This window comes from Saimiri boliviensis, chromosome 13 (assembly GCF_048565385.1).
Source record: "Saimiri boliviensis isolate mSaiBol1 chromosome 13, mSaiBol1.pri, whole genome shotgun sequence".
Classification (NCBI taxonomy): Eukaryota; Metazoa; Chordata; class Mammalia; order Primates; family Cebidae; genus Saimiri; species Saimiri boliviensis.
The window spans coordinates 86,752,410-86,777,854 of NC_133461.1; the positions used below are offsets into that span (position 1 = coordinate 86,752,410).

Consider the following 25,445-nt stretch of genomic DNA (forward strand, 5'->3'; position numbering starts at 1 on the left):
GTCTCTGGGCTGTTCATTCAAAAAACATTTTTAAACACTTAATATGGGCTTTGCCACAGTGCTAGAAACACAGAATAAATATGACAAGACTTGTCCAGGCATTCACTTTCCCCTCATGCTTCACAAGACAAACTCTATGTAGAAATTCATTTCCATATTTACAGAAACAAAAGTTATTTAAATACTGCTGATAGGCTGGGGGCAGTGGCTCACACCTGTAATCCCAGCACTGTGGGAGGCTGAGGTGGGCGGATGACCTGAGTCAGGAGTTCACGACCAGCCTGGCCAACATGGAAAAACCCGTCTCTACTAAAAATACAAAAATTAGCCAGGAATGGTGGCAGTTACCTGTAATCCCAACTATTCAGGAGGCTCAGGAACAAGCCTGAGCAACAGAGTGAGACTCCATCTCAATAAAATAAAATACAAATAAATAAATACTGCTGATAACCGAATCCAAGACAAATCACAACATACAACATTATATTAGGGAAATTAGGGATGAATGTATGGATACCAGAAATACATGGTGAACGTTTGATCAAAGGGATTTTTGAAAAGAACTACTAAAGATGATACCAAAATATCTGTTTTGGGGGCTGGTGGCCAAACTATATGAAATGGGTGGTGAATTGAAACAATTCAAGCTTGAATGTATTGAGTTTGAGGAAACAATATGGCAAATGAGTGGGAATACAAGTACCTGGGAATATAAAACCAGAACTTTACAAGAAGTATTACAGTTTTCAGACAGAAATGGGGCATTGGGGTAAGTCATAAAGAGTCTCAAGTAGTCTAAGGATGAGGCAAACTCACGCCTGTAATCCCAGCACTTTGGGAGGCTGAGGTGGGCTGATTACAAGGTTAAGAGATCAAGACTATCCTGGCCAACTCGGTGAAACCCCATCTCTATGAAAAATACAAAAGTTAGCTGGGTGTGGTGGTGCGCACCTATAGTCCCAGCTACTCAGGAGGCTGAGGCAGGAGAATCATTTGAACCCAGGAGGCGGAGGTTTCAGTGAGTTGAGATTGAGCCACTGCACTCCAGCCCGGTGATGGAGCAAGACTCCATCTCAAAAAAATAATGATAAATAAATAAAATGTCACATGTTGCCACACTGCCCTCTATCAATTTTCGTTTTCAACCAAAATGCTTGTGGCCATTCTGTGCACATTTATAACCTTTACAAAGAGGTAAAAAAAAATGCATTGTTATGTACTTTTTTCAGTTCAGATATTTGCTTTTTTACTGTTGAAAATTAAATATATGAATACAGTTGAACTCTCTCTAAATCCTAGTCCCCTCTTTGCTTCCCCAGAGACACTATTACATAAATCCAGTGCTTGTTACACATTGTATATGATATACTCTGCAACATGTTTTTAAACACTCGCATTTATATATTTATATTTTTATACATTTCATATTATTTATATATTATGTATTCATAATCTATGTGATTAGAATATATTTCATATATTCACATTATTATTGTCAATATCATATGGCTCAATCTATATTAGTGGAAGGTTGACAACCATAATCCCTCCTTCTAACTGATATAGTTTGGCTCTCTGCCCCGACCCAAATCTCATGTTGAACTGGAATCTCGTGTTGAAGGAGGGGCCTGGTGAGAGGTGACTGGATCATCAGGGTAGTTTCTAATAGTTTAGCATCCCCCAAGTGCTGTCACATGAGTGGATTCTCATAACATCTGAAGGTTTATAAGTTTGTAGCACCTTCCCATTTCTGCTCTCTCTCCTGCCCTGCCATGGTAAGTCGTGCTTGCTTCCCCTTCACCTCCTGCCATTATTGCAAATATCTGGAGTCTTCCTCCAACTCATGTTTCCTGTACAGCCTATGGAACTATGAGTCAATTAAAACTCTTTTATTCATAAATTATCCAGTCTCAGGTAGTTCTTCATAGCAGTGTGAGAATGGGCTAATACACTGGCCAACAGAAAGACTCAATTTTGCTCAGACTAAATTTCGCTCAAGAATTGGGCAGGAAATAATATACTAAGAGGAAGTTATCCCTTCCCCAGTCCAGGGAAAGAATCCTAATTAAGCCAATCAGCTAATTTCATTCTGCTGTGCCAGTGACTGGCAATAATGACAGATGGGAAAATCTAGAAGCTTCTGGAAATATTTTTCTCTCTTCTACACCTCCTACAGAAGGTGTGGGAAGAAGAGTGCCCTTTTCCCTCTCCCTCTTCTTCCCAACATTTAGAAAATTCAAGAGAATTTTTTTTTTTAATGCTGGCATAAAACCCTTACTGTGTTCACAGAACTGAAACCAACTCTTGAACTTCCTACCTCTACACTTCCTAGGGAGCAGAAAAATAAATGTCCTTAGGCTTTTAAGTCAGCTGAAGTTTTAAAATACTCACAGTTAAATCCATGCAATTTGATATAAGCATCTGTTCCTATGTTTACTAAGCATTCACATTTCACCTTTTGTCAGTTCATTGTCTAGGCCATTTTCTTTTGGGCTATTTGTCTTTTCTTATGATTTTGTAGGCCTTCTTTACATACTCTGAGCATTAATCATTTCCGACATGGTTTATGCCTTATATATAAAATTTAATGAATATTTCCTACACTGTTCCTACATTTTCTTCTAGATTATAATTCTTTCATATTTAGATATTTAACTAACTTGTAACTATGGTGTGAGTTAAAATTTTTTATTTTATTTTTTCCATATTTTTTTCCATATCTTTTCTTTTCAGTTAGTCAGTTTGTCTATTTGTTAGTATAACTTTAAAATACATCTAGATATCTAGTAGAATAGAGTTGACCCATCTTGTTCCTCTTAAAAAGTTATCTTGACTATTAAAGACTTTTTGATATTCAACATAAATATCTTTAAGTTCCACGAAGAAATGTGTTAGAATTTTTTTTAAAGCTCATTGATTGTAATTAATTCTTCAAGCTGACAAGTTTACAATACTGAGTCTTCAAATCCACGTATATGGTATATATCACCATCAATTCAGGTCTCTACATCCTTCTATTTCATGTTTTTCCTCCATTAAGATTTTACAGATATTTGTCAAGGATTATTGAGTATTTTAAAGTATTTGTTGTTATCCACATAGAGAGGGCAGTGGTACATTAGGAGAGGTCAGTAGAGCCCATCACTCTGAGCCTTTGAGTCACAGTACAAAGTCTGGATTAGGCAGCCAAATTTGTCTGACAGCTAATGCAGCTACAGCACAGTCAACAGCAGGAATGGTAAGATGAAGTCAGAAAGATAGATCATATAGGGCCTTTATATCAGGCAGGAAGACATTCAGTTGCAAACAACATTGTCTAACTAGCAGAGGCATAAGGAAAATGGAGAGATTCACTTGTCTCACACAATTTGTCAAGACAAAGTCAATCCAGGCACATACAGCAGTTTATCAATGGTATTAGAAGCTCCTTAAGAATCTTTCCACTCTGACTTTCTTAGAATCTCCACTTGCTTGTTACCTCACAGTCACAGGAGTGCTGTATCTCCAAGCCTCATATCTAGGTTCTCTGACAAGAAGGCAGAGTGAGTAAAGGTGGTGGTTGGATGGGGGTGGGCGGGGGAAGCTTTCTTTCTTGACTTTTTTATCATTAAGGAAGAAATGGCATCTCCAGATACTTTCATCTATAGTTAAATTCACCAAAAATGTGTCCTCTGTCCAGCTACCAAAAAAGGCTAAAAAATCAAGTCTTTTATAGCTGAACACACTACTGCCTTGAACAAAATCTAAGATCTGTTAGTGAAGAATTAGAAGAAAATAAAATTGGAGTGGATAACCAACAGTATTTGTCCCAGCTTTGTAAGTCTTGGGTAAGAAGATTGGATTTCATTGTAAGTATGTGGGAAACCATGTATATGGAAAATTACTTGATTCTGTTTAAATCTTAAAAGGATCATCTGTCAGCTATATGAAAAACTGAAGAGCAGAAGCAAAATAAGAGGACTAGTCAAGAAAAATTCTGCAGTACTCTGGGCAAGAATTGATAACTGTTTGGGAAAAAAATAGTGAAAGTATAGCTGGGTCAAAAAAGAGAGAAACTGGGATAGGTTTTAAAGCAAAGATGACAGGCTCTCAGGTTTCTAGCTTGAGCAACTCTGTTTCTGGGGGCGCCAGTTGAGGAAAGGTCAGACAAAGCAGGTAGCAACAGGAACTGTACCACAATGAACTGCTTTTCCCCAACAACTAAGTCAAGTAATATAATTTGTAAATTTCAGCATATTCTTTCCCCAAACAGTTCATAAGAAACAATGACATTATATTACATATTCAAAGCAATTTTAAAATATACTATATGGTATTCCGACAGTGAGGAAACCCAAATTCGTAACACACAGACTAACCCCAAGATACTTAACAATTTTCCTTATTCTAATATTAAAGAGTTGAGTAAGGCCTTTCAAAAATATTTCAATAACAAATGTAAGGTCACTGGCATCTATTCCCCATTCACTTATGTTCAGCATTTTAAACCTGCCTAAATTTAAAACTCCCAAGGAACAAGGATGGCCAATATTAAATCTTATAACTGACAACTATGACTCCTGAAATTTAATCAAAGAGAAAACTCTAAAGTGTTTGGAGTATTTTAAACTGATGTTTTTATCTATGGCAGCAAAATCACATCTTAAAAATCATTTTCCCCCTAATTGGACTGTCAGCAAGACTACAACCACTGTACATCATTTGAACTATTAATCTTTTAATCTACACTTATATACTCATGAGAAAATATATATTACATCCCCCATACTTTTTAAGTGTAAAAAGATGCCATTATACCCAAAAGATAAAGTAACTGTAAACTAAGTTTGGGGTTGTCTAGGAAAAATAACTCATGGAACTCTCCCATATATATCTATTTTCTTGTGTTAAATTTACTTTAGCCTCAAGTTGCCTCCTTACATATTTTAAGTTAGGCCTAAAAGTTTCTTCATACATAGTGAACTGCAACCTAACTGCATATGTAAACTGAACGTAACCTACTTTTGTACCAATCACAGAGATTCAGCCAAAGGCAGCTGAATATTCAAACTGTGTTCAAATAAGGTGAAGGGTGAGCTGTAATCAATCAAGCTCTTTCTGTACCTTACTTTTGTCTTCTGTACATCACTTTCCCTTTTCTATCCATAATTGTTATCTGAGCATGTGGCTGAAGGCTGCTTGATTCATGCATCATTCTTTGCTCAATTAAACTGTTAAATTTGTCTAAGGTTTTTCTTTTAATCCCTGACATAAAGGATATCAGAGAAGCTGAGTTGGGAAAGATAAAAAGGCACCTGGTTACAAATGTGATGTGTTTATCATTACTTTAAAAACATTAGGAAAAACCAGAATCTAAAATATCAGAATGGCTTGCTATATATATATAAAATATAAATATACATATTTCTTTCCTTAAGTATTTTCAATCCACTTCTATCCAAAATAAAAAGTAAAACAAAAACTGTTTTTTGGTTTTTTTTTTTGAAATGGAGTCTTGCTCTGTAGCCCAGGCTGGAGTGTAGTGGCTCCATCTCGGCTCACTGCAAACTCCACCTCCCAGGTCCCGGTTAAAGCAATTATTCTACCTCAACCTCCCAAGTAGCTGGGATTACGGGCATGAGCCACCACACTCAGCTAATTTTTTTGTATTTTTTAGTAGGAATGGGGTTTCTTCTTTCTTTCTTTCTTTTTTTTAAACTAATTTTGGCAAAGTAAGAATTTGACTTGTCAATGAACTCTTTTTTTTTTTTTTTTTTTTTTTTTAAAGAAGAGGAAGAAAGAGAAAGAGGAAGAGGGAGAGAGGATGGGGGTATTGCTTTATTGCCCGGGCTAGAATGCAGTCTAAATATGGGTATGCCTATAATTGTCCTTAATAATGGAGACATGAAAGAAAATGAGGGAAGAGAATAGCAAACAAGGAGCCAACCAAGATTTCTTTTAAACTTCTAAGTTGATATGATGTGGTACTTGTAAGAGTGTATATTTTGTATATTTAAAGTGGAGAGTTCTATAAATGTTAATTACATTTACTTGTTCCAGATCTGAGTTCAAGTCCTGAATATCGTTGTTAATTTTCTGTCTCATTGATCTGTCTAATATTAATGTTGAAGTCTCCCACTATTATTGTGTGGGAGTCTAAGTCTCTTTATAAGTCTTGTATGTCTGCGTATTCCTGTATTGGGTGCGTATATATTTAGGATCTTAAGCTCTTCTTGTTGTTGCATTGATCCTTTTATCATTATATAATGTCCTTCTTTGCTTCTTTTGATCTTTGTTGCTTAATTGTAACTTCCGCTTTTTATTTATTTATTTTAGCTCTCTGTTTGGTTGGTAAATCTTTCTCCATCCCTTGTTTGGAGTCTTTGTGTATCCTTGAATGTGAGATGGATCTGGATGCAGCATACTGATGGGTTTTAGTTTTTTATTCAAATTGCCTGTCTTTGGATTGGGGGATTTAGTCAATTTAAATTTAGAATTAATAATAATATGTGTGAGTTTAATACTGCCATTAGCTGGCTATTTTGTCCATTAGTTGATGTAAATTCTTCGTTATATTGATGCTCTTATTGATAATTTTTTTAGAAAGGCTGATACTGTTTGTTCCTTTCATATGTGTAGTGGTTCTTTCAGAAGCTCTTGTAAAGCAGGCCTGGTGGTGATGAAATCTCTGAGTGCTTGCTTATTCACAAAAAACTTTATTTTTCCTTCACTTGTGAAGCTTAGTTTGGCTGGATGTGAAATTCTGGGTTGAAAGTTCTTTTCTTTAAGGATGTTGAATATTGGCCCCCACTCTCTTCTGGCTTGTAGGGTTTCTGCTGAGAGATCTGCTGTAAGTCTGATAGGCTTCCCTTTGTGGGTAACCTGACCTTTCTCTCTGGCTGCCCTTAGTATTTTCTCCTTCATTTCAACCCTGGTGAATCTGACGATTATGTGCCTTGGGGTTGCTCTTCTTGAGGAATATCTCTGTGGTGTTCTCTGTATTACCTGGAGTTGAATATTATCCTGCCTTACTAGGCTGGGAAAATTTTCCTGAATAATGTCCTGAAGCGTATTTTCCAGCTTGGATTCATTCTCTTCGTCACATTCAGGTACACCTATCAAGCGTAGATTAGGTCTTTTCACATAGTCCCATATTTCTTGGAGACTTTGCTCGTTCCTTTTTATCCTTTTTTCTCTAATCTTGTCTTCTTGTTTTATTTCATTGAGTTGGTCTTCGACCTCTGATATCCTTTCTTCTGCTTGATCAATTCGGCTGTTAAAACTTGTGCATACTTCACGAAGTTCTCCTATTGTGTTTTTCAGCTCCATCAATTCACTTATATTCCTCTCTAAATTGTGTATTCTTCTTAACATTTCGTCAAATCTTTTTTCAAAGTTCTTAGTTGCTTTAGATTGGGTTAAAACAAGTTCTATTAATTCACAGAAGTTTCTCATTATCCACATTTTGAAGCCTGCTTCTGTAATTGGAACACACTCGTTCTCCATCAAGCCTTGTTCCGTTGCTGATGAGGAACTGTGATCCCCGCCGAGGGAGAGGCGTTCTGATCTTGGGCATTCTCAGCCTTTTTTGGCCGTTTTCCTCCCTTCGTTATAAATTTATCCATCTGTGGTCTTTGAATTCACCGTCTTTGTAATTAGGTTTCTGAGTGGACGTCCAACTTACTGATTCTCAGCGCCGAAATCTGAGCAACCCACTGCACCGACCAAATCAGTGGCGTTAAGATCAATGGTGCTTTTCCGACTCTGCACCATGAACCGTCGCTCCAAGGCGCCGGCAAAACCGCCACGCCGGTCACAAGAGTCGTGCTGGCGACCCGTGGGGCTCCTCCGCTGGGAATCTCCTGGTCCGTGAGCAACAAGAATGCATGTGAAGGTGTGGCGTCCTCTCATTCTTTGCGCTTTCAGTGGGAGCTACAGTCCCGAGCTGTTAGTGATCAGCCATCTTGGATCTGTCTCTTCTGACCCAATGGGGTTTCATCATGTTGGCCAGTCTGGTCTTGAACTCCTGACCTTGTGATCCACCTGCCTCGGCCTCCCAAAGTGCTAGGATTACAGGCGTAAGCCACTGCGCCTGGCCAAAACAAAAACTCTTAACAATAAAAATGTTACTTTTGATGAAACAAAATTCAGCTGTGACACATTTATGCAATAAATACGAGTTTTTTTAAAAAAAGGTTTTTCCCAGCCAACAGATTTGCCATTCACGGGTTTAACACTAGTGGTTCCAGATACTTAGGAGTATCTCTAAAGATCCACTAAACACAGTTAACTCACCATTTTGCTAAATTAAAAATCTGAATGACACCTGTATCTTGGCTGATGTGCATGAGGCAGCCTCAAAATTACAGAGGGCGGTAAAGTGCAACAGCCCCATCTCAACATAACTTTCTAATTCCACCTGCTTTCTTGTACAGGTCTTTAAAGTTTTTTGTTTTACTGTATTTCATGGAGAAAATGTATCTGCTACAGTGATAGTCCCAAAACTGGGTAATAGGGAAAGACTTGTGACATGAAATAGAAGAGAATGAGAGAAAAGGTAGGACAGATAGAGGATGGAAATATAGGAAATATTGTAGAAATAATGACAAGACTTTTAATAATTAAAGGAAGAAGTAAAAGTTCAGATTAATATATTCATGGAGTGCCAAATGTCATGGACACTTTGTAGCGAAGTCTAACAGTAACAAAGTCTACACAGTCTTTCAGAAAGAAAAGGAATCAGCTAAAAACAAAAAACAAAGAATCAATTGACTGAAGTCAAGCTTAACTATGAGAAAAGACATTTTGATACTTAATTTCATATATAGCTAACTTTATTTCCACGTAAAAGTGAAATTAAAATAATCTCAAATATACAAAATCTCTAAGGTGAACACAGAAAAATCCTGGTTGAAAATACTCATGACAAAAAATGAATTCAGTAGTATGCATGTGAGCATGTGTCTATATATAATGAATTAACTCAGTAGAAACCCATCCTCTCTCAAGAATTAACACTGACTAATAATCACAGGGTTATAAAGCAAACTTAACCAAGTCTGAGATAGAAAACTTCCCTAATAAAGTGATATTTTAAGCTAAGATCTAAGGAATAAGCAATTTACCAGACAAAAGGATACGGATAAATGTTCCAAGGAGGGCAAGGCATAGTAAATATAAAGATCAAGAGGCGAGAAACTATATTCAAGTACCTAAAAAAGTTCATAATGGTTCAAACAGAGAAGAAAATAGAAATTAAAAGTGGCAACAACATGGAATCAACTAACTTTCTGCCACAGAAATCATGAAGAGAAGCAGATCATCCCTCAAAATCAACACAGTATATCCAAATTACAATTCCTTTATTTCACGTATGTCAGTGTGAAGACTAAGACCATTACCAAAGTAGTATAATTCAAATTTCTGCTATGTGAACTCAGATACAGGTTAAGAAAACTGCTAAATGTAGATAGATACCTATATATACATCAATCATGGCAGCCAAAGGAGGAAAAAAAAAAAAAGCTAAAAGGACTCTTGAAATTCTGCTGATAGTTTTTGTTCTAGCTTCCTTAATTTCAACACAGAATTTGTTGGAGATTACTCTTGTGGCCACAGTAGGGAGGAAAAGGTTAAACACAGTACAATGAATGAATCATAGTAACTAGACATCAAATGAAAAAACAGCCAAATGTCCCCGAAAATAATTTTTAAAAAAGAATATCTGCCTCCATTTTTAATGGTTGATATTTATTTATTTAATAGACAGGATCTTGCTCTATTGCCCAGGCTGGAGTGTAGCAGCATGATCATAGCTCACTGCAGCCTTGACCTCCAATGCTTAAGTGATCGTCCCACCTCAGCCTCCCTAGTAGCTGAGACTATAGGCAAGCCACCACTCTAGGTATAAAGTAGATGCATCTGACAGCAATGACTTGACCTGAGCATACCCTGAGAATAACCCTGTATGGCAGATGCACCTGATTGTGTGGTCACATATGTATCTGTTTTCTTGTGTTAAATTTAGCTTCAATTTCTGAGCTAGGGAATCCGAGAGTGGCCAACCTGGAGATCTATTCCTTATCTATGAGGGATATCTGAGCCCCAAGCCCATCCTGTGGAATGGAACATGGGCCTAACCAAGGATTGAGGCCCTTTGTTTTGGGTTAAAGGTTCCCAGGTGGAGGCTGTTGGGCGAGGCTGTTAAGTGAAAATGCTAATATGAACTCCATGCTTTTTGCAAGCAGTTAGTTATTCTACCCATCTTGATGCTACTGGGCTATGCGGTAATCCTGTCTACCACAACAGCAATGGACTGGTGGTTCTGCCCAGCCCACTGTCATTGGAATCTCTCCCCCATATTTTAGCCCTCAGGACAACACTGTTTCATTTGCTGGCTCAGGGCCTCTTTTTTGGCCTCTTGAACCTGGTGCTATCCCCATTACAGTCAACAAGGGTACAGCAAAATATTTGGCTAGCTTTTTACATGTTTTTTTGTAGAGACAAGGATCTCGCTTTATTGCCTAGGCTGGTCTTGAACTCCTGGGCTCAAGTGATCCTCCCACCTTGGACTCCCAAAGTGCTGGGATTACATGTGAGTCATCACACTTGGCCTGTATTTATTATTCAATAAACGGTTAAAAAAAAAAAAAAGAAAAAGAAAACTGGCAACTGATCAGAAAAGAACAATTTTTAAAATATTTACCTCTCAATATATAGCAAAATAAATTTAAAATAGATTAAGGTGTAAAATGTCAAAATGAAACCATAAAAAAATTAGGCACACAGTTGCTTGATCTCAGGATAGGAGAAGAAATAGAAAAAAACAAACAAAAAAAATTTTAAGGCAATAGATGTAAAAAGTTTATAGATCTAAAAAAAGGCTTTTTAAGGCAATAGATTTGAAAAGTTTATGGATAAAATTTTAAAACAAGCCAGGAAAATACTTGCAATGACTTTAATGAAGCACAGATAAGAAAGACACCAAAAGGCAAAAGAAAAAAAAAATAGGAGAAATAATACCAAGAAGTAAACGTCAATTGTCTTTTAAGTAAAACAGTGACCTCAGAAATCAAAGAAATGCAAATTAACTACGTATTGGTTTTATCAAACAACTAAAATGTTTTAAATGACAACATTTAGAGAGATGTACAAAAAAATAATAATAACAGTGCTCCTAGGAGCACTATTCATAATAGGACATAGATAAAAACTACTCAAATACTCAACAGTAGAATGGGTAAGTAGCAGTATATTCACACAATAGAATTCTATAAACAATAAAAATGAACAAACTACAACTATTTAAGAGAAATGAATTCCCTACAAAATAGTACTGACTATATAGTATCATTTATCACAAGTTCAAAATAGACAAAACCAATTTATGGGTGGTGGATGGGTGGTGACTCAAAAGACATAGGATAGGAGCTTATGGATTGCAGATAATGTTCTGATTTTTTTTTTTTTTTTTTTTTTTGAGACGGAGTTTCGCTCTTGTTACTCAGGCTGGAGTGCAATGGCACGATCTTGGCTCACCGCAACCTCCGCCTCCTGGGTTCAAGCAATTCTCCTGCCTCAGCCTCCCTAGTAGCTGGGACTACAGGCGTGCGCCACCATGCCCAGCTGATTTTTGTATTTTTAGTAGAGACGGGGTTTCACCATGTTGACCAGGATGGTCTCGATTTCTTTACCTCGTGATCCACCCACCTCGGCCTCCCAAAGTGCTGGGATTACAGGCGTGAGCCACCGCGCCCGGCCTAATGTTCTGATTCTTGAGCAGGGCACTAGTTACCCAGATGTATTCACTTTGTAAAAATTCACCTCTGTATATACTTATAACCTGTGCATGCTATGGAGCTATGTCCACAGTAAGAAACTATGGTAATGGCTGATGTTGTCAAGGATGTGATGACAGGAATGATTAGAATCTTTTAGGAAACCAAATGGTATTTGCTCCCAATGATAAAATCTGAGCTTTCAAGGAAATATTAGAATTCTGTTAACACTTGCAACTGCCAATATAAACTTAACAGTTTCCCAACTCTAAAATACTTGTCTGGTGAGATTGGGAGTAACAGTAACAATTATTTTTATGACAAAGTAATACACATCAACATTTGGAATAACTGCATAGCTTCGAGAATCAATATTTTCCAAATGATCGAAACAAAATTTTTTATACTTCTCCTGTGTTAGAATCCAGAAATGGGAGAAGTATAAAAAAATTACTGATTTGGCTTCAGATTCTACATTGCAGTGAACCCTTAGAAAACTACTACTTAACAAGTCTGGGTGTAGAATCAAACAAATAAAAACACAAAATTACCTGACAGTTCTATTAAAATATTCCTTCCTTTTTCAACAACATTTTCTGTTTGAAGTAGAATTTTCTTCATATATTTTAACCCAAACAATATACCACAATTGGCAGGTAGAAGCAGATGAGAATTAGCTATCTTCTGTTAAGTCAGACATAAAGTGACTTGCAAAGTGTAAAATAATGCCTCTCTTTTCATTATTTGCTTTAGAAAATAGCTTCTTTTCATTAAGAATGTTTTTTACACATATATTTACATATAATGGAGGTTATCATTTTATTTTTAAAATTTCTAATATTATATTGGTTTTAAATTTTTAGTATGGTAAGTCTCCATAGATATATCCTACATAAACAAAGTTATTTTGATTATTTTTTAAGTGTGTAAAAGAGTGCTGAGACCTAAAAGCTTGAGAAACACTGCATTTTTACTATAAGCTTTATTAAGGGCAGGAAATATATGCCATCCGCATAATCTTGCTCACATGTCTCAAGCTGTTACCGAACTACTCTAAAACCTTAGGGCTCAAGCCAGATCCCTGAGAAACAAACCAAGGGGGGAAAATACACCATGGTATTGTCCCAGTGAGTGTTAAACAAATTGCATGCAGCTTGCTTGATTTTCCATAAACACTTCATTAACGCTGAGTTTCATACTGTCAGAGGAGGTCTACAGTCACTCTCAAACATATGAATTGCAAGGTAAGATGAAGTGTCCTCAATATAACTGCTGAGATTCGTTCCATTAAATATACTATTTTCCATATTTCATGTTGGTAATATTAAACTGTCCAGGACAATAGAGAGACTAAAATGTCCACTATAGTACCCCCATTTTCTTCCACTTAAATGTGGTAAAATATACATAATATAAAATTTACCATCATAACCATTTTTAAGTATAGAGTTCAGTGGCATTACATACTTTCAAACTGTTGTAACTCCAATGTTTCATCTACTGTTAAAAAAATTTTAACTTCTTCCTCCATGAGTCAAAACATACAGCAAAATTTATCTGCAAGATTTTCTAACAAATCTAAATGGTCTTTTAAAGAATGTAGTTGCAAAATATCCTTCCTTCTTCCATTTAATTATGAGGTTCTTCTAAGATTATTTCCAATCACACTTTTTATGTTTATAAAAACAATTAATTGAACAGAAGATCAGATAGCCCCAACTTTCTAGTAATTGCAAATGTTCTAATACCATACTTACAAAAAAGTTGTACTCTAAATACCTAAGAGAAGGACTGGAAGGAATAGCTGCCTTGGGGTAAAAAGATGATGGACTACTTTTTACTGTACTTTCCAAAATTTGTAAAATTACTTTTATTAGAAAACCAAGTTAAGAAAGCAATAAAAAACATCAAATTATAAAATAACACAAAATACAGATTTTATTTCTCATTGCTACCAACTCTCCATTTGAGTAGCACAGACCAAATGATTTTAGGACAACCAGATTGGGTTTAAATCTGGCACCATCACTTAAAAGCTAGCTATGTGACCTTGTACTCTAAAGACAAAAGACTGGACTAACATACGAGGATTATTATTTATGCACTTAAAAAAGTCAGAAGATCAGAAATCAGAAGCATTAGCTCAAAAAGTTTACTTGTTCAAATACTTACAGAGAACCTAAAACAAGCAATTCATTGAACTAAATAATGAAGTTCTCTTATTATATATCAAATATTTATCTGCTTTCATAAAATTAATATAACAGTTACATTTTTCTATTAAGTTTGTGTGTTTTGGGGATGGAGGAAGAAAGAGGCAAACAAGTTTCGATAGCTTGTTCAAAGTTTTAAAAATTTATCCAAAAAGTTTTCTTTTTTCAAATAAGAATATTTTCCCACAAAGAAGAAAAAGTTGGCAACTCTTCTCAAGACATTAGAAAAAAAACAGCTAAAACGTATTCATTAAGTGTAATTCTATATAATTTCTTTTGAAAATACCAAATTTCCACAATCAACATGAAAACAACCCAAGCATCTGGAAAAGGAGAACTGCACATCTTATTAACAGGACTGATGAGAATGTCAAAATGGTTTCTATAGCTAATGAATATTATTAGAATGACGGCATTAGATCTTTTCAATGTCTACTTACTATATATGAGACATATCTAAGTTGACACATATATAATGCTTTATATATACATATATTTGCAGACACAAAAAAGTGTGTATACACACACTTTAGGCATCAGGAGGTTTAGTTTATTTTTAAACTAATGACAAAGATTAAAGCTTTAAGGTTTTTTTTTTTTTGAGACAGTCTCACTCTGTCGCCCAGGCTCACTGCAACCTCTGCACCCACCCACCCCCACCCCAAGTTCAAGCGATTCTCCTGCTCCAGCCTCCCAAGTAGCTGGGAATACAGGCACCTGCCACTGCACCCGGCTAATTTTTTTGTATTTTCAGTAGAGACAGGGTTTCAACATCTTGTCCAGGCTGGTCTTGAACTCCTGATCTGGTGATCTACCCACCTGGGCCTCCCAAAGTGCCAGGATTACAGGCATGAGCCACTGTGACTGGCTGAGCTTTAAGGTTTTTTAAGTCAATCAGTAAATTCAAAACAAATTTTGTTAGGTTTGGATTTGTAGTTCATAGAAGTTATCTGTTAACTACCAAATGCTTCTTCATTTTAAAAGAAAATCTACAACAGAAGAAAAAATGTATAGCTCCAAACATCTGCCACCTACCAGCAGTTTAGTTTGTCATACTGAAAAGTCAAAAAGGATAAAGAAAAAATCTTACATCACATTATTTCCCCTTTTGCCAAAACCAAAATAAGTAAATAACTTGTGTAAGTTGAATGGGGAGCTGACACACTCCAAGAAAAAAACAGCTTAAAAAAAAAAGTTTAAGCTCACGACGCTTTAATTGTATAAACAGATACCCGAACAAACTGGCAAAACAAGTTTCTAGAAAAGAACCCAGTAAGTCGCTGTGGGGAAAAGCAAACTTAAGACATCCGATGAAGCCTTAAAAGAAAAACAATGGAGACACAAAAACAAAACACCTAAAACTTTCCTCAATTACTCAATATCAAAGTAATTTTTTTAAATGAGGCCCAGAGTTATCCTGAACTCCTAGGCTTTAGTAGAAATCCCTAGGAAACTCACTCTTCTCAAGTTTTTTAAAGATATAATGCTTTTAATTCAGCAATAAACTAAAAGTCCATTTCTGAATGTTTCTTTATCATATATGTTTTATTTATCAAGCCCTATACGGAGAGGCTTTACCTAGCCCTCAGACTCCAACCCATCTTATCTTAACTAATCCTACTCAATTCTTACTATAAATCTCCATTAATGATGTATGGTCTTAGGTCCCTCAAGAGCAGGGCTGCACCAAAAAATAGCTATCAGAAGAATAGACGTAAGCCAAAGTAGCTTCAAGGACAATGACATGGGGAAAAATAAAAATTTAAGCACTAACCCTTCAATTTTATCTACTGCATATTCTATAATAAGATACCCCAAAAATTACTTGTCTATGACACAAAAGGAGGCTGTTAAATACATTAAAGACTAAACTACTGTAGTGCTTTACCCCTCAACATCATACAGCTCATGATGACGTTTATTCCTTTCCAAAGCCAAACCTAACATTACCATAAAACATATTTTCTCAAATTTATTCACATTCCTTGATTACTTTTCTTCTGGATTCTAAGCTTGAGATAGTTAACATATTTATGCTCACAACCTGGCCTTTGATGATATGCCTTCTATCCTCCCAATATATTTCTTTGGCCTCTTAACTGTTAATCACTTTATATCAGGAAAGAATACCTAGCCTGTGACATATTCAATTCATTGTTGGGGTAGGAATGCCTTACAGGTGACTGGACTACACTTACCAAAAAGGCTAAATAGATTATCAGGAAGACACTTTATCTATAAAGTGCCCTTAGCAAAATGTCTCCGATTAAGGTTCCTGAGAAAATGTCTCATAGGTTATATGAACGGAGGTGTAAAATGATGATGTTTCATAATTTAAATGCTACTACTGTAAAAGATGATACTGAAGACCTTACTGAGAGACTTGATCTATTCTAGGCCAGAGCTGCATGTCAAACATGAGAAAAGGGGACAAGGGAGATTACCTTAACTATCTCAGACCTTTGTTTTTATCCTTGAAATTATTTAGTAATTAATTTCTGTAAAAATGAGAAATGAAGAAAACTGAGGTCAAATACATACAAAATTCTTACAAGAAGAATTTGAGGAGAATAACATCCCTGCAGACAATTAATACCTAACAAAAAAAAGAAATGCCTACAAAACACACAAAATTATAATCAATTATTTTAACACTAGGTAAAAGATAATACAAAAATGATACAAGATATGAAAGTATAGCATATGCCAGAGTTAGAAATAAAAGTCCAGAAAATAATTTGAAATAAAAGAAAAATAACTTCAAGAAGAAAAGATTAAACAAGAAAAAATACAAAAATGGAAAAAATGCCAGATAATGCCTTATAACAGAGGTCAGCAAACTACAACCCATACACCAAATCTGGCCCATCACTTATTTTCATAAATAAAATTTTACTGGAACACAATCACACTCATTCATTTACATGTAGTCTATGAATACTTTCATGGTATAAAAGCAAAGCTGAATAGCTGTGAGAGGGACCATACAGCTACAAAGCGTAAAATATTTACTAACTGGCCATTTACAGGAAGTGTTCCAACTTCTGCCTTAGGAAAAGTAGAAGATGAAAGGAGAAAAATAAAGTTAATTTAAAAAATGAAGATATATATATTTAATAGGATTCGAAAGAAAGTGACAGTTATCAGAGGTTGGGGGCAGACGGTTACAGTTTAATGGGTACCAGAGCTTACTTAAGGTGATAAAAAATGTTCTGGAAATGGACAATGGTGATGGCTGCATAACATGGCAAATGTACTGAATGCCACTGAATGGTACACTTAAAATGGTTTTAATGGTAAATTTTACATATATCTTACCATACTAAAGAAATAGAGCAAGTGACAAATTTAGAAGAGAGGCAAAGTTTCAATATACATAAAAAGAAAAGGAAGAATAATAAAAAGTATAATTTGAGAAACTTTTCTGAAATAAAGATCTGAAACTATGTAAAGAAAAGGCACACCACATACCTGAGAAAATCCATCTAGAGAAACTAACACCAAGACGTACTCTAGTAGAATATCTGGTCTTTAATAGAAGAGGAAAAAAAAAGTCCCTTGCCCATCCAGTGGGGAAAAAAGAAGGCTAAGGAAAAAAAAACTCCAATTCTCATCAGACTTTCAAAATTAACAGCTCTTAGCAGGTCCTTGAAAACCAAAAGTCTAGGTATGGAAGAAATGATGTTCAGATGCAACACAGAAGAGGTAACAACCCTACAGTTCTCAGTTTGAATTGGTAGTATCAATATTAGTTAATGAGGTAGATTAAAGAGACAGATTGTCAGAATGTCTTAAAAAGCAACACTCAGATATATACTGTCTATAATAGACACACCTGAAATATAAAGACAGACTGAAAGTAAATGAATGAAAAAATATCGCGCACAGCATAAGCATAGGAATACTGAAGTGGATACAGTCACTTCTGATAAAATGTAACTAAAATCATAACAATTTTAATAGGATACATATGAGAATTTCTAAGACTTGGGGCCAGATAAAAGTTCTCATATAGGTGATAGGTCAGAGAAAGCAATAACCGTAAGTTAAATATATAAATTAAATTTAATTTAAAACTTCTGTTCAAAGGACCCTTGGTAAGAAAATGAATCAGCAATCCATAACCTGGGAGGAAACATTAGCACATTTATCTGACAAAGCACTAGTGTGCCGAACATATAAAGTACTCTTAAACTCAATAATAAAAGACAACCCAATAAAACTGAAGTGTGTCCAGAAAAAAAAAAAAAGGCCGAAAATTCATAAAAGATATATAAGGCCAGGCGTGGTTGCTCACACCAGTAATCCCAGCACTTTGGGAGGCCAAGGTGGGTGCATCACCTGAGATGAGGCGTTCATGACGAGACTGGCCAGCATGGTGAAACCCCACCACTACTAAAAAGACAAAAATTAGCAGGGCATGGAGGCAGATGCCTGTTATCCCAGCTACTGGGGAGGCTGAGGCAGAAGAATCGCTTGAACCCAGGAGGCAGAATTTGCAGTGAGCCAAGATCGTGCCATTGTACTCCAGCCTGGGCAACAAGAGCAAAATTTCATCTCAAAAAGAAAAAAAGGCTCTATAAATAGCAAATAGACACATAAAAATGTGTTTAACATCATTAGACTTCAGAGAAATGTAAAACCACAAACAAAATCATAAGATACCATGTTAAAACAACAGCAACCCTCAGAAATTGATGGGAATGTATTTCCAATGTATTTCCCAATGTATTCCCAAACTTTGGGAAAAGGTATTGGCAGTTTCTTATAAAAGCACACATTTACCTACCCTACGGCCCAGCCATTCTAATATGGGGTATTTGCTGAAGAGAAAGAAAATCCATGTCCACAAAAAGGACTTTTGAAGAATGTTCACTGCAGCTTTATTCATAATAGCCAAAACTAGAATCAGCTTAAGGGTCTATCAGCTGGAGAAAGGATACACAAACTGTAGCATATTCATATAATGAAATCTACTCAGCAGTAAAAAGGAACTATTGATACATGTTACAAAAATCAAAAACATTATGCTGAGCAAATTAAGCCTTACCGAAAGAGTAAATATTGTACAATTGCATTTATATGAACTTCTAAAACAGGCAACTCTTATTCTAAAAAAAAATAAAGTTTTTTTTAATTGAAAAAAAGTCAGAATAGCGGTTGCCTGAAGGAAGAGAGGTAGTGACAGAATTGAGATAAGGGATACGAGGGAACTTTCTGAGGTTTTTACAAGGAAAGTCATAATTTGAGTTACATAGGTTCCTGCATTTGTCAAAACTCAGTGAATGTACACGTAAGATTTGCACAGATTTCATAGTAAAAGACAAATCTTTACACAAATACTGAACTTAGATAATGATATGCATATCAGCATAGTCAGAAAAACTGCACAGATGCCTACCATTTACACTGACATGCTTTAATAAAAAGATGATTGATGGATAGAAGAATTTATGTAGTAATACACATGTAACAGAAATTATACAGTATTATAATTTATGTAAGCATTCCTCTATAGTTGAACAGTTGGCTTGTTACCAATTTTTTTGCTATTGGAGATACATTTACATATCATTTTATAAATAGCTAATTTGTTTCCAAAAAATAGTATCACTGAGGTAAAAGAAAGAGATAGACACTTTGCACATCTAACTAAACATTCTCTGTAAACTTTTTTTTAAAGAGGTACCTTAAGAAAAGTGTAAGGTTTTAAGAAAACACTAAGTACAAGGTAATCCAGTTTATAACCAACAAGTCTAGGAAGATATTTATGAAACTAGGTTCCTTTCTTCTATTACCAAATTAGACCCTTCTTAAACCCTGAGGCAAGGTATTTGCTTACAAGTAATATCAAGGATCCTGCAGACAATGAAATTCATAGGGTAACTCCCACTCCAAGACTGAAGCATTCTGACTCATTTTAATACCCACTGATAGGCAACAATTTAGAGTACATGATGACTTCTATTATTAACAGGAGCAACATTTGTACAATGGTGAGAAAAAAAAAAAAAGCATGGCCATGCTGAAAAATCCAAAGAGTCGGGAATGAGATGAAAAATCTCTGTATTGTTAAATACGTATTGTAGTAGATACCATTAAAACAAAACAAAACAAACAAAAAAACCCTGGCATCCTTATTTTGCTGGTTTTGATTCTAAAATACCTCAGGTTACCTATCATAATCCAAGTCATATGTTAACTAACAGGAAGCCCCTTTCAAAATTTCTTCAATTTCATGTAAATACTATTAAAATCTCAGAATTTAATGTTTTATTAAAGCCTTTAAAAGGAAAAAAAAAACCACCTCATTTGAATTTTTCTATAAAAAGAGACCTCATCAGATGCCTACCATTTACACTGACATGCTTTAATAAAAAGATGATTGATGGAATCAGAATATATCGGTCCCTTAACCAAAATATGTCACTACTGGGAACCAACCTAAGGAGGTATCACTCTAAATTGGTACTATTTATAAAACTCTTTTGACTGCTATACTTTAAAAGAAAACCAGGGTCAAGAACCACAACTGTAGAAGAAAAAGTCTCATATAAATTCTAGTCAACAATAAAAGAATGGATCACTTTTACAAAGCCATCTTAAGAAGGAATCAGAAATAGTATTTCGAGAACCTGTATCAACAATGGAAACAAGGGCTGGGCTTGGTGGCTTACACCTGCAATCCCAGCACTTTGGGAGGCTGAGGCAGGTGGATCACAAGGTCAAGAGATCGAGACCATCCGGGCCAACAAAGTGAAACCCCATCTCTACTAAAATACAAAAATTAGCTGGACATGGTGGCATGAGCCTGCAGTCCCAGCTACTCTGGAGGCTGAGGCAGGAGAATTGCTTGAATCTGGGAGGCGGAGGTTGCAGTGAGCCAAGATCGAGCCACTGCACTTCAGCCCGGTGCCTGGTGACAGAGTGAGACTCTGTTTCAGAAATAAAATAAAATAAAATGGAAACAAGATTTTGTCTTAATTGCAGAAAAGATGATTCTATTTTTAACACAGTTTCTAAACCATATTCTAAACAAATTATCAAAATCCAAGACGGGATAGAAAGGATTCTTAATTCTACTGCTGGAAATAATATGATTATTCTTAAGATAATATAAATAAAGTGATAAGGATTTAAACATGGTTTCATACCACTTCTGAGATGTTTAAAAGTGATTTCCAAATACCACATGTGCTCACTTAAATAAGTGGGAGCTAAACCTTAAGTACACATGGACACAGACAAAGGAGTAATACACACTGGGGCTTACTTGAGGCTGGAGGGTAGAGGGTGGGAGGAGGGTGAAAGTCAAAAAACTACCTATCTGGTACCATGCTCATGACCTAGGTGATGTCATAATCTGTACACCAAACCCGGCAAGACACACAATTCACCCATGTAACAAACGTGCACATGTAACCTCTGAACCTGAAAGTTGGAAAGAAAAAAAATTGTTTCATTTCAATCTATAGAACTGTAAACTCATTTTTAAACACAAATAAAAACATTAGTTAACATCCTCCCTTCCCACCTTTGCTTGGCTAACTTGGGCTCACTCTTTAAATTCCTGGTTTTAAAAGATCTATCTAGAAAGACTTCCTTAACTTCTCTAAAATAAGGATATGAGCTCCTATTATATACTGGGATAGCGAGTATAATGTACGTTTCCTATCATTCCAGATTAGACACTAGATACTTTGTAGGCTTTTGTTGTTGTTGTTGTTGTTTATGCTTCCCCACTAGACTGTAAGCTCCTTAAGGGTTAAGGACTGTTTGCTGTTACATAATTGTGTCGGTATTTAACACCTGATCATCTAAGTACACTAAAATATTTCTGGAACAAATACTGTAATTTTTAAATTTTTTCATCCAATTTTACCAATTTCTCATCTTTAAAGCAGCTATTCCATGGCAATTCAATTACTATCATAATAACCAGACAACTGATAATTTTTTTCATTTCTCAGCCTATACATGATAAACAAGACTAAAGTTTAATAAAACTTTAATGTCATGCATTCAAACATGGAAGTGTGCAAACTGACTACAGGATGTTTTTATATCATCAAGAATTTTATTATTGTGTTTTCCATAACTGAGCTAAAAATTTTCTAAAAAAGCCAATTCAAGGTTAGGTTCTCATAACTACAACATAATTACAGTACTGATTTATTGTTTATGTTCTAGCTTATCTGGATATACATAAAACTCTGATAACTATTATGGCAAATAGAAGACTCGTGTTTTGGGAGACAAGCACTATTCTGTGTGACTTATCTTAAATACATTAATATGCATAAATATAACTCTCAATGGTTGGTGATTACTTATAAAATGGTATGGTGAGAAATTACATGATTTGTGAAAGAATTTGTTAAAATAGTTAAACTTCAGATAAAGTATGCAAAAGTAGACACCTCTGCTGATTTATAAAATCAGACTTAGGCCTTTCATTTAGCCTAAAGAAAAAGAAATGCTATTTCATCTAAAACAAGGAAAACCCTTGAGCAAACAAATAGACAAAAGTCTGTTTATGATTCAATTCACTGCATCCCTAATAGTAGTGTCTGTATATCAAGAATGAATCCAGTGACCTAATAAAGATTTCCTTTAAGTGTTTCTCATACCACTGGTCATGACCCATTAATGGATCACAAACAGCATTTGCTAAAAATGAAATGAAATAAGATATAAAATATCAGAGGACAACACATAGATTAAGGGAAAGTACTGTCTCCTGAAACTTTTGATTCAGTTGCATATGTGACCATATAAAATGTATTTCTAAGTATGGGCTATAATAAAGAACATGTGAAAGCTACTCTCTTGCATGTAAGCCCTCCCCATTACTACTTCTCCCAAAACAGGAACTCTGTACTGCAATTACTCCCAAAAATGAAAAATGACCTTAATCCAGGGTTCTGACAGTTTAAGCTTGATTTCACAAGCTCTAAAATCAAACTGCCTGAATTCAAACTCAATTTCAACCATTTCCTGAGTGAATTTGGAGTTACTTAAGCAATCTATGCTTCACTTTTGTCATCTGTAAATGGTTAACAATATCTCCCAAGTTGCAGTAAAAATAAATAATACTACAGGACTCTCTCTCTAGAGTACAGTGGGTCAACATATGTTTTACTACTAACAGAACAAACTGAAGGAGTTATAATATTAGACATATAGAAAAAAACAACAAGTTATCTTTGGTGTGTTATCTTTGATGTTTGTGAGTGTGTGGTACTTTGCATTTTGTATTTTTCTGTCCTATCTGAATCGTGTAATGTATAACGTATATATTTCTAATATAATGTTTCTAATGTATTTAACATTACCTATATTTTAAAAATATCAACAATGGGTATCTAGGCAGTAAGACTGTGGTCCTTTCTTTTTATTTTACAGTTTTATTTTATAAACGTATGTTAGGTATCTTTAAGAGAAAATCAATTACTTGCAAAAAAAAAAAAAAAAAAAAAAAAAAAGTATGGGGTCCAGAGTTTAAGAAATTCACACTTTTTGAGGGAGAACTTTGTGCCAGATACTTCTCACTAAACGCTCGTACAACATCATTTTACGATTTTTGCCCAGGAGGAAACTGAGGCAACTGACAAAAGGTAAACGACGTTAGACAACAAATAGTGGCCACATCAAAGCCTGTATTTCTTCCGTCATTATATAACACATCCAAAGATTCTTCTCCAGTTGTTTCACATTGGCATATTTTGGTCTCCCCATCTAGACTGTAAACTCCTTTACAAAAAGGGAAACTTTTAAAAACTTCATTTACGTCTTTCATTGGGTTACTAAGACTGCAACAGATCCTCAAACACTTGTTGAGTTGTATTCAACCTCTTTTGATGTGAAGTGTCCTCAAGAGACATACCTTTGTAAAAACAAACTTTCACACGAACAACAAAACTACTCTAAAGCTGTCCAAATCTAACTTTATTCCTGCACACTAAAAACTAAGTGCAAACATACCCATATACAAAGACTATCAACTACAGTGAGTTTTGTAATGAGTACAACTGTCACTGTGCAAACGCTGAAGAAGAATTCCTTGGATTCACATATCCCCCCAACCACGCCCCCATCACCCAGACACCATCAAAAGAAGGAACCTCTTGTCTTCTAGTGAGATGTTGAAGAACCATGACCACGCCCCCACTTTGTCCCATCACAAAAACCTGTTTTCCTGTCCCAACCGGACCCAGCACCCAAACCCAAAACCCTTAATAAACAATTCAAAAGTCTCTGACCTGCAGCGAAGTGCAGGGGAGAAGACTTCCGGCCGGCCATGTCCTTTGCATTTACGTTTGCCGCGTCCACCAGCCTCTTTACCCGGGACACGTCCCCATTGCGACAGGCCTCCAGCAGTTCCCGTAGGGCCCCGCTCACTGCTGGGACCCCTGTCCCAGGTCCCGCTGCCCCAGGCCCCAATGGTGCTGTGCTGCTAACGCCGGCGGCCTCCGGGCTCTCCGCCAAGCTCGATCCAGGGGAGGATGGTGAGGAAGATGAAGATGAAGTCGGGGAAGAGGAGGACGACGGTGAATTGTTACTGCCAGCTGGGTTGGGAGCGACCCCAATGGCAGATGAAGCAGAAACCGCTGGGACCACGGGAGCGGCGGCGACGGTACAGATTGTGCTGGTGGTACTGCAACAGCTGCTACTGTCAACCGGGTCCGGGGATCGGGGCCTGTCGGGCGGATCCCGACTGCCATCCCCCTCCGGCAGCGCTAGGCCGTGCCGCGGGGAGGCGAAGGGGGCCAGGCCGCCGGCTGTGGGGGAGGCTGGGGTGGTCCCCGGGGCCAGGCCAGGACTAAGTGGGGGAGGAGGTGGCGGCGGCGGCGCTGAAGCCCCTGGGGCGGGCTGGAGCTGTTGTTGATGATGGTGGTGATGATGCTGAGAGCGACGCGACGCCGCCATCTTCGAACTCCCCCAGCACTGTCACTGCGGCAACGGCCCCACCGCCCGCCCTCACTTCCGACTGCCGCTCCAATCAGCATCCAGCGCACAGGAAATGATGCTAGGCGGGGTAGGAGGGGCCAAAGAGAAGGAGGGAAGTATTGGGAGCTCAGAGAACAGCCACAGGAGCGGGGCGGGGCTTTGTCACTGTGAGGCGGGCTTTGTGACGTGGTGGCGGGCCGGCTGGAGAGATTTGAATACTGGAACCAGCTTCTGCCTGCATGAGAAACATTTCCTGCATTTCTCACTTTCAGTCGACTTACCTACCCCTGCTCCGCTCTGTTGCCAAGTCTCCCTCAGTCTCGCTTTGCTCACTCCAGAGCCAGCTGTTGAGGTGCAGCTCAGAGCAAGCCAAGAATGTGTCGATTATCATCTATCAAGCGTCCTCGTCTGAAAAATGGAACTAATAGTACCAACGTCACAGAATTATTATCGGGATTAAAACAGGTAACATAGACAAAGCGCTCTGCCAGTCAAACACAACTATAATTAGCCCGTTGGTAATTTT

General features: G+C 36.6%; 1 protein-coding gene across 4 annotated transcripts in view; it reads right to left on the reverse strand.

Moving 5' to 3' along the window:
* Positions 1–24,939, reverse strand: part of TNKS (tankyrase) — a 196,608-nt gene extending 171,669 nt beyond the window's left edge. For 3 of the 4 annotated variants that reach the window (XM_074383914.1, XM_074383913.1, XM_074383912.1), the window contains exon 1: positions 24,232–24,939. In XM_074383914.1, coding sequence (XP_074240015.1) covers positions 24,232–24,898 — 667 coding nt within the window. In that variant the 5' untranslated portion in view covers positions 24,899–24,939. The remainder of the gene's footprint in view (positions 1–24,231) is intronic. The other variant, XM_003944055.4, reaches the window with a different exon arrangement.
* Positions 24,940–25,445: the final 506 nt, after the last annotated feature.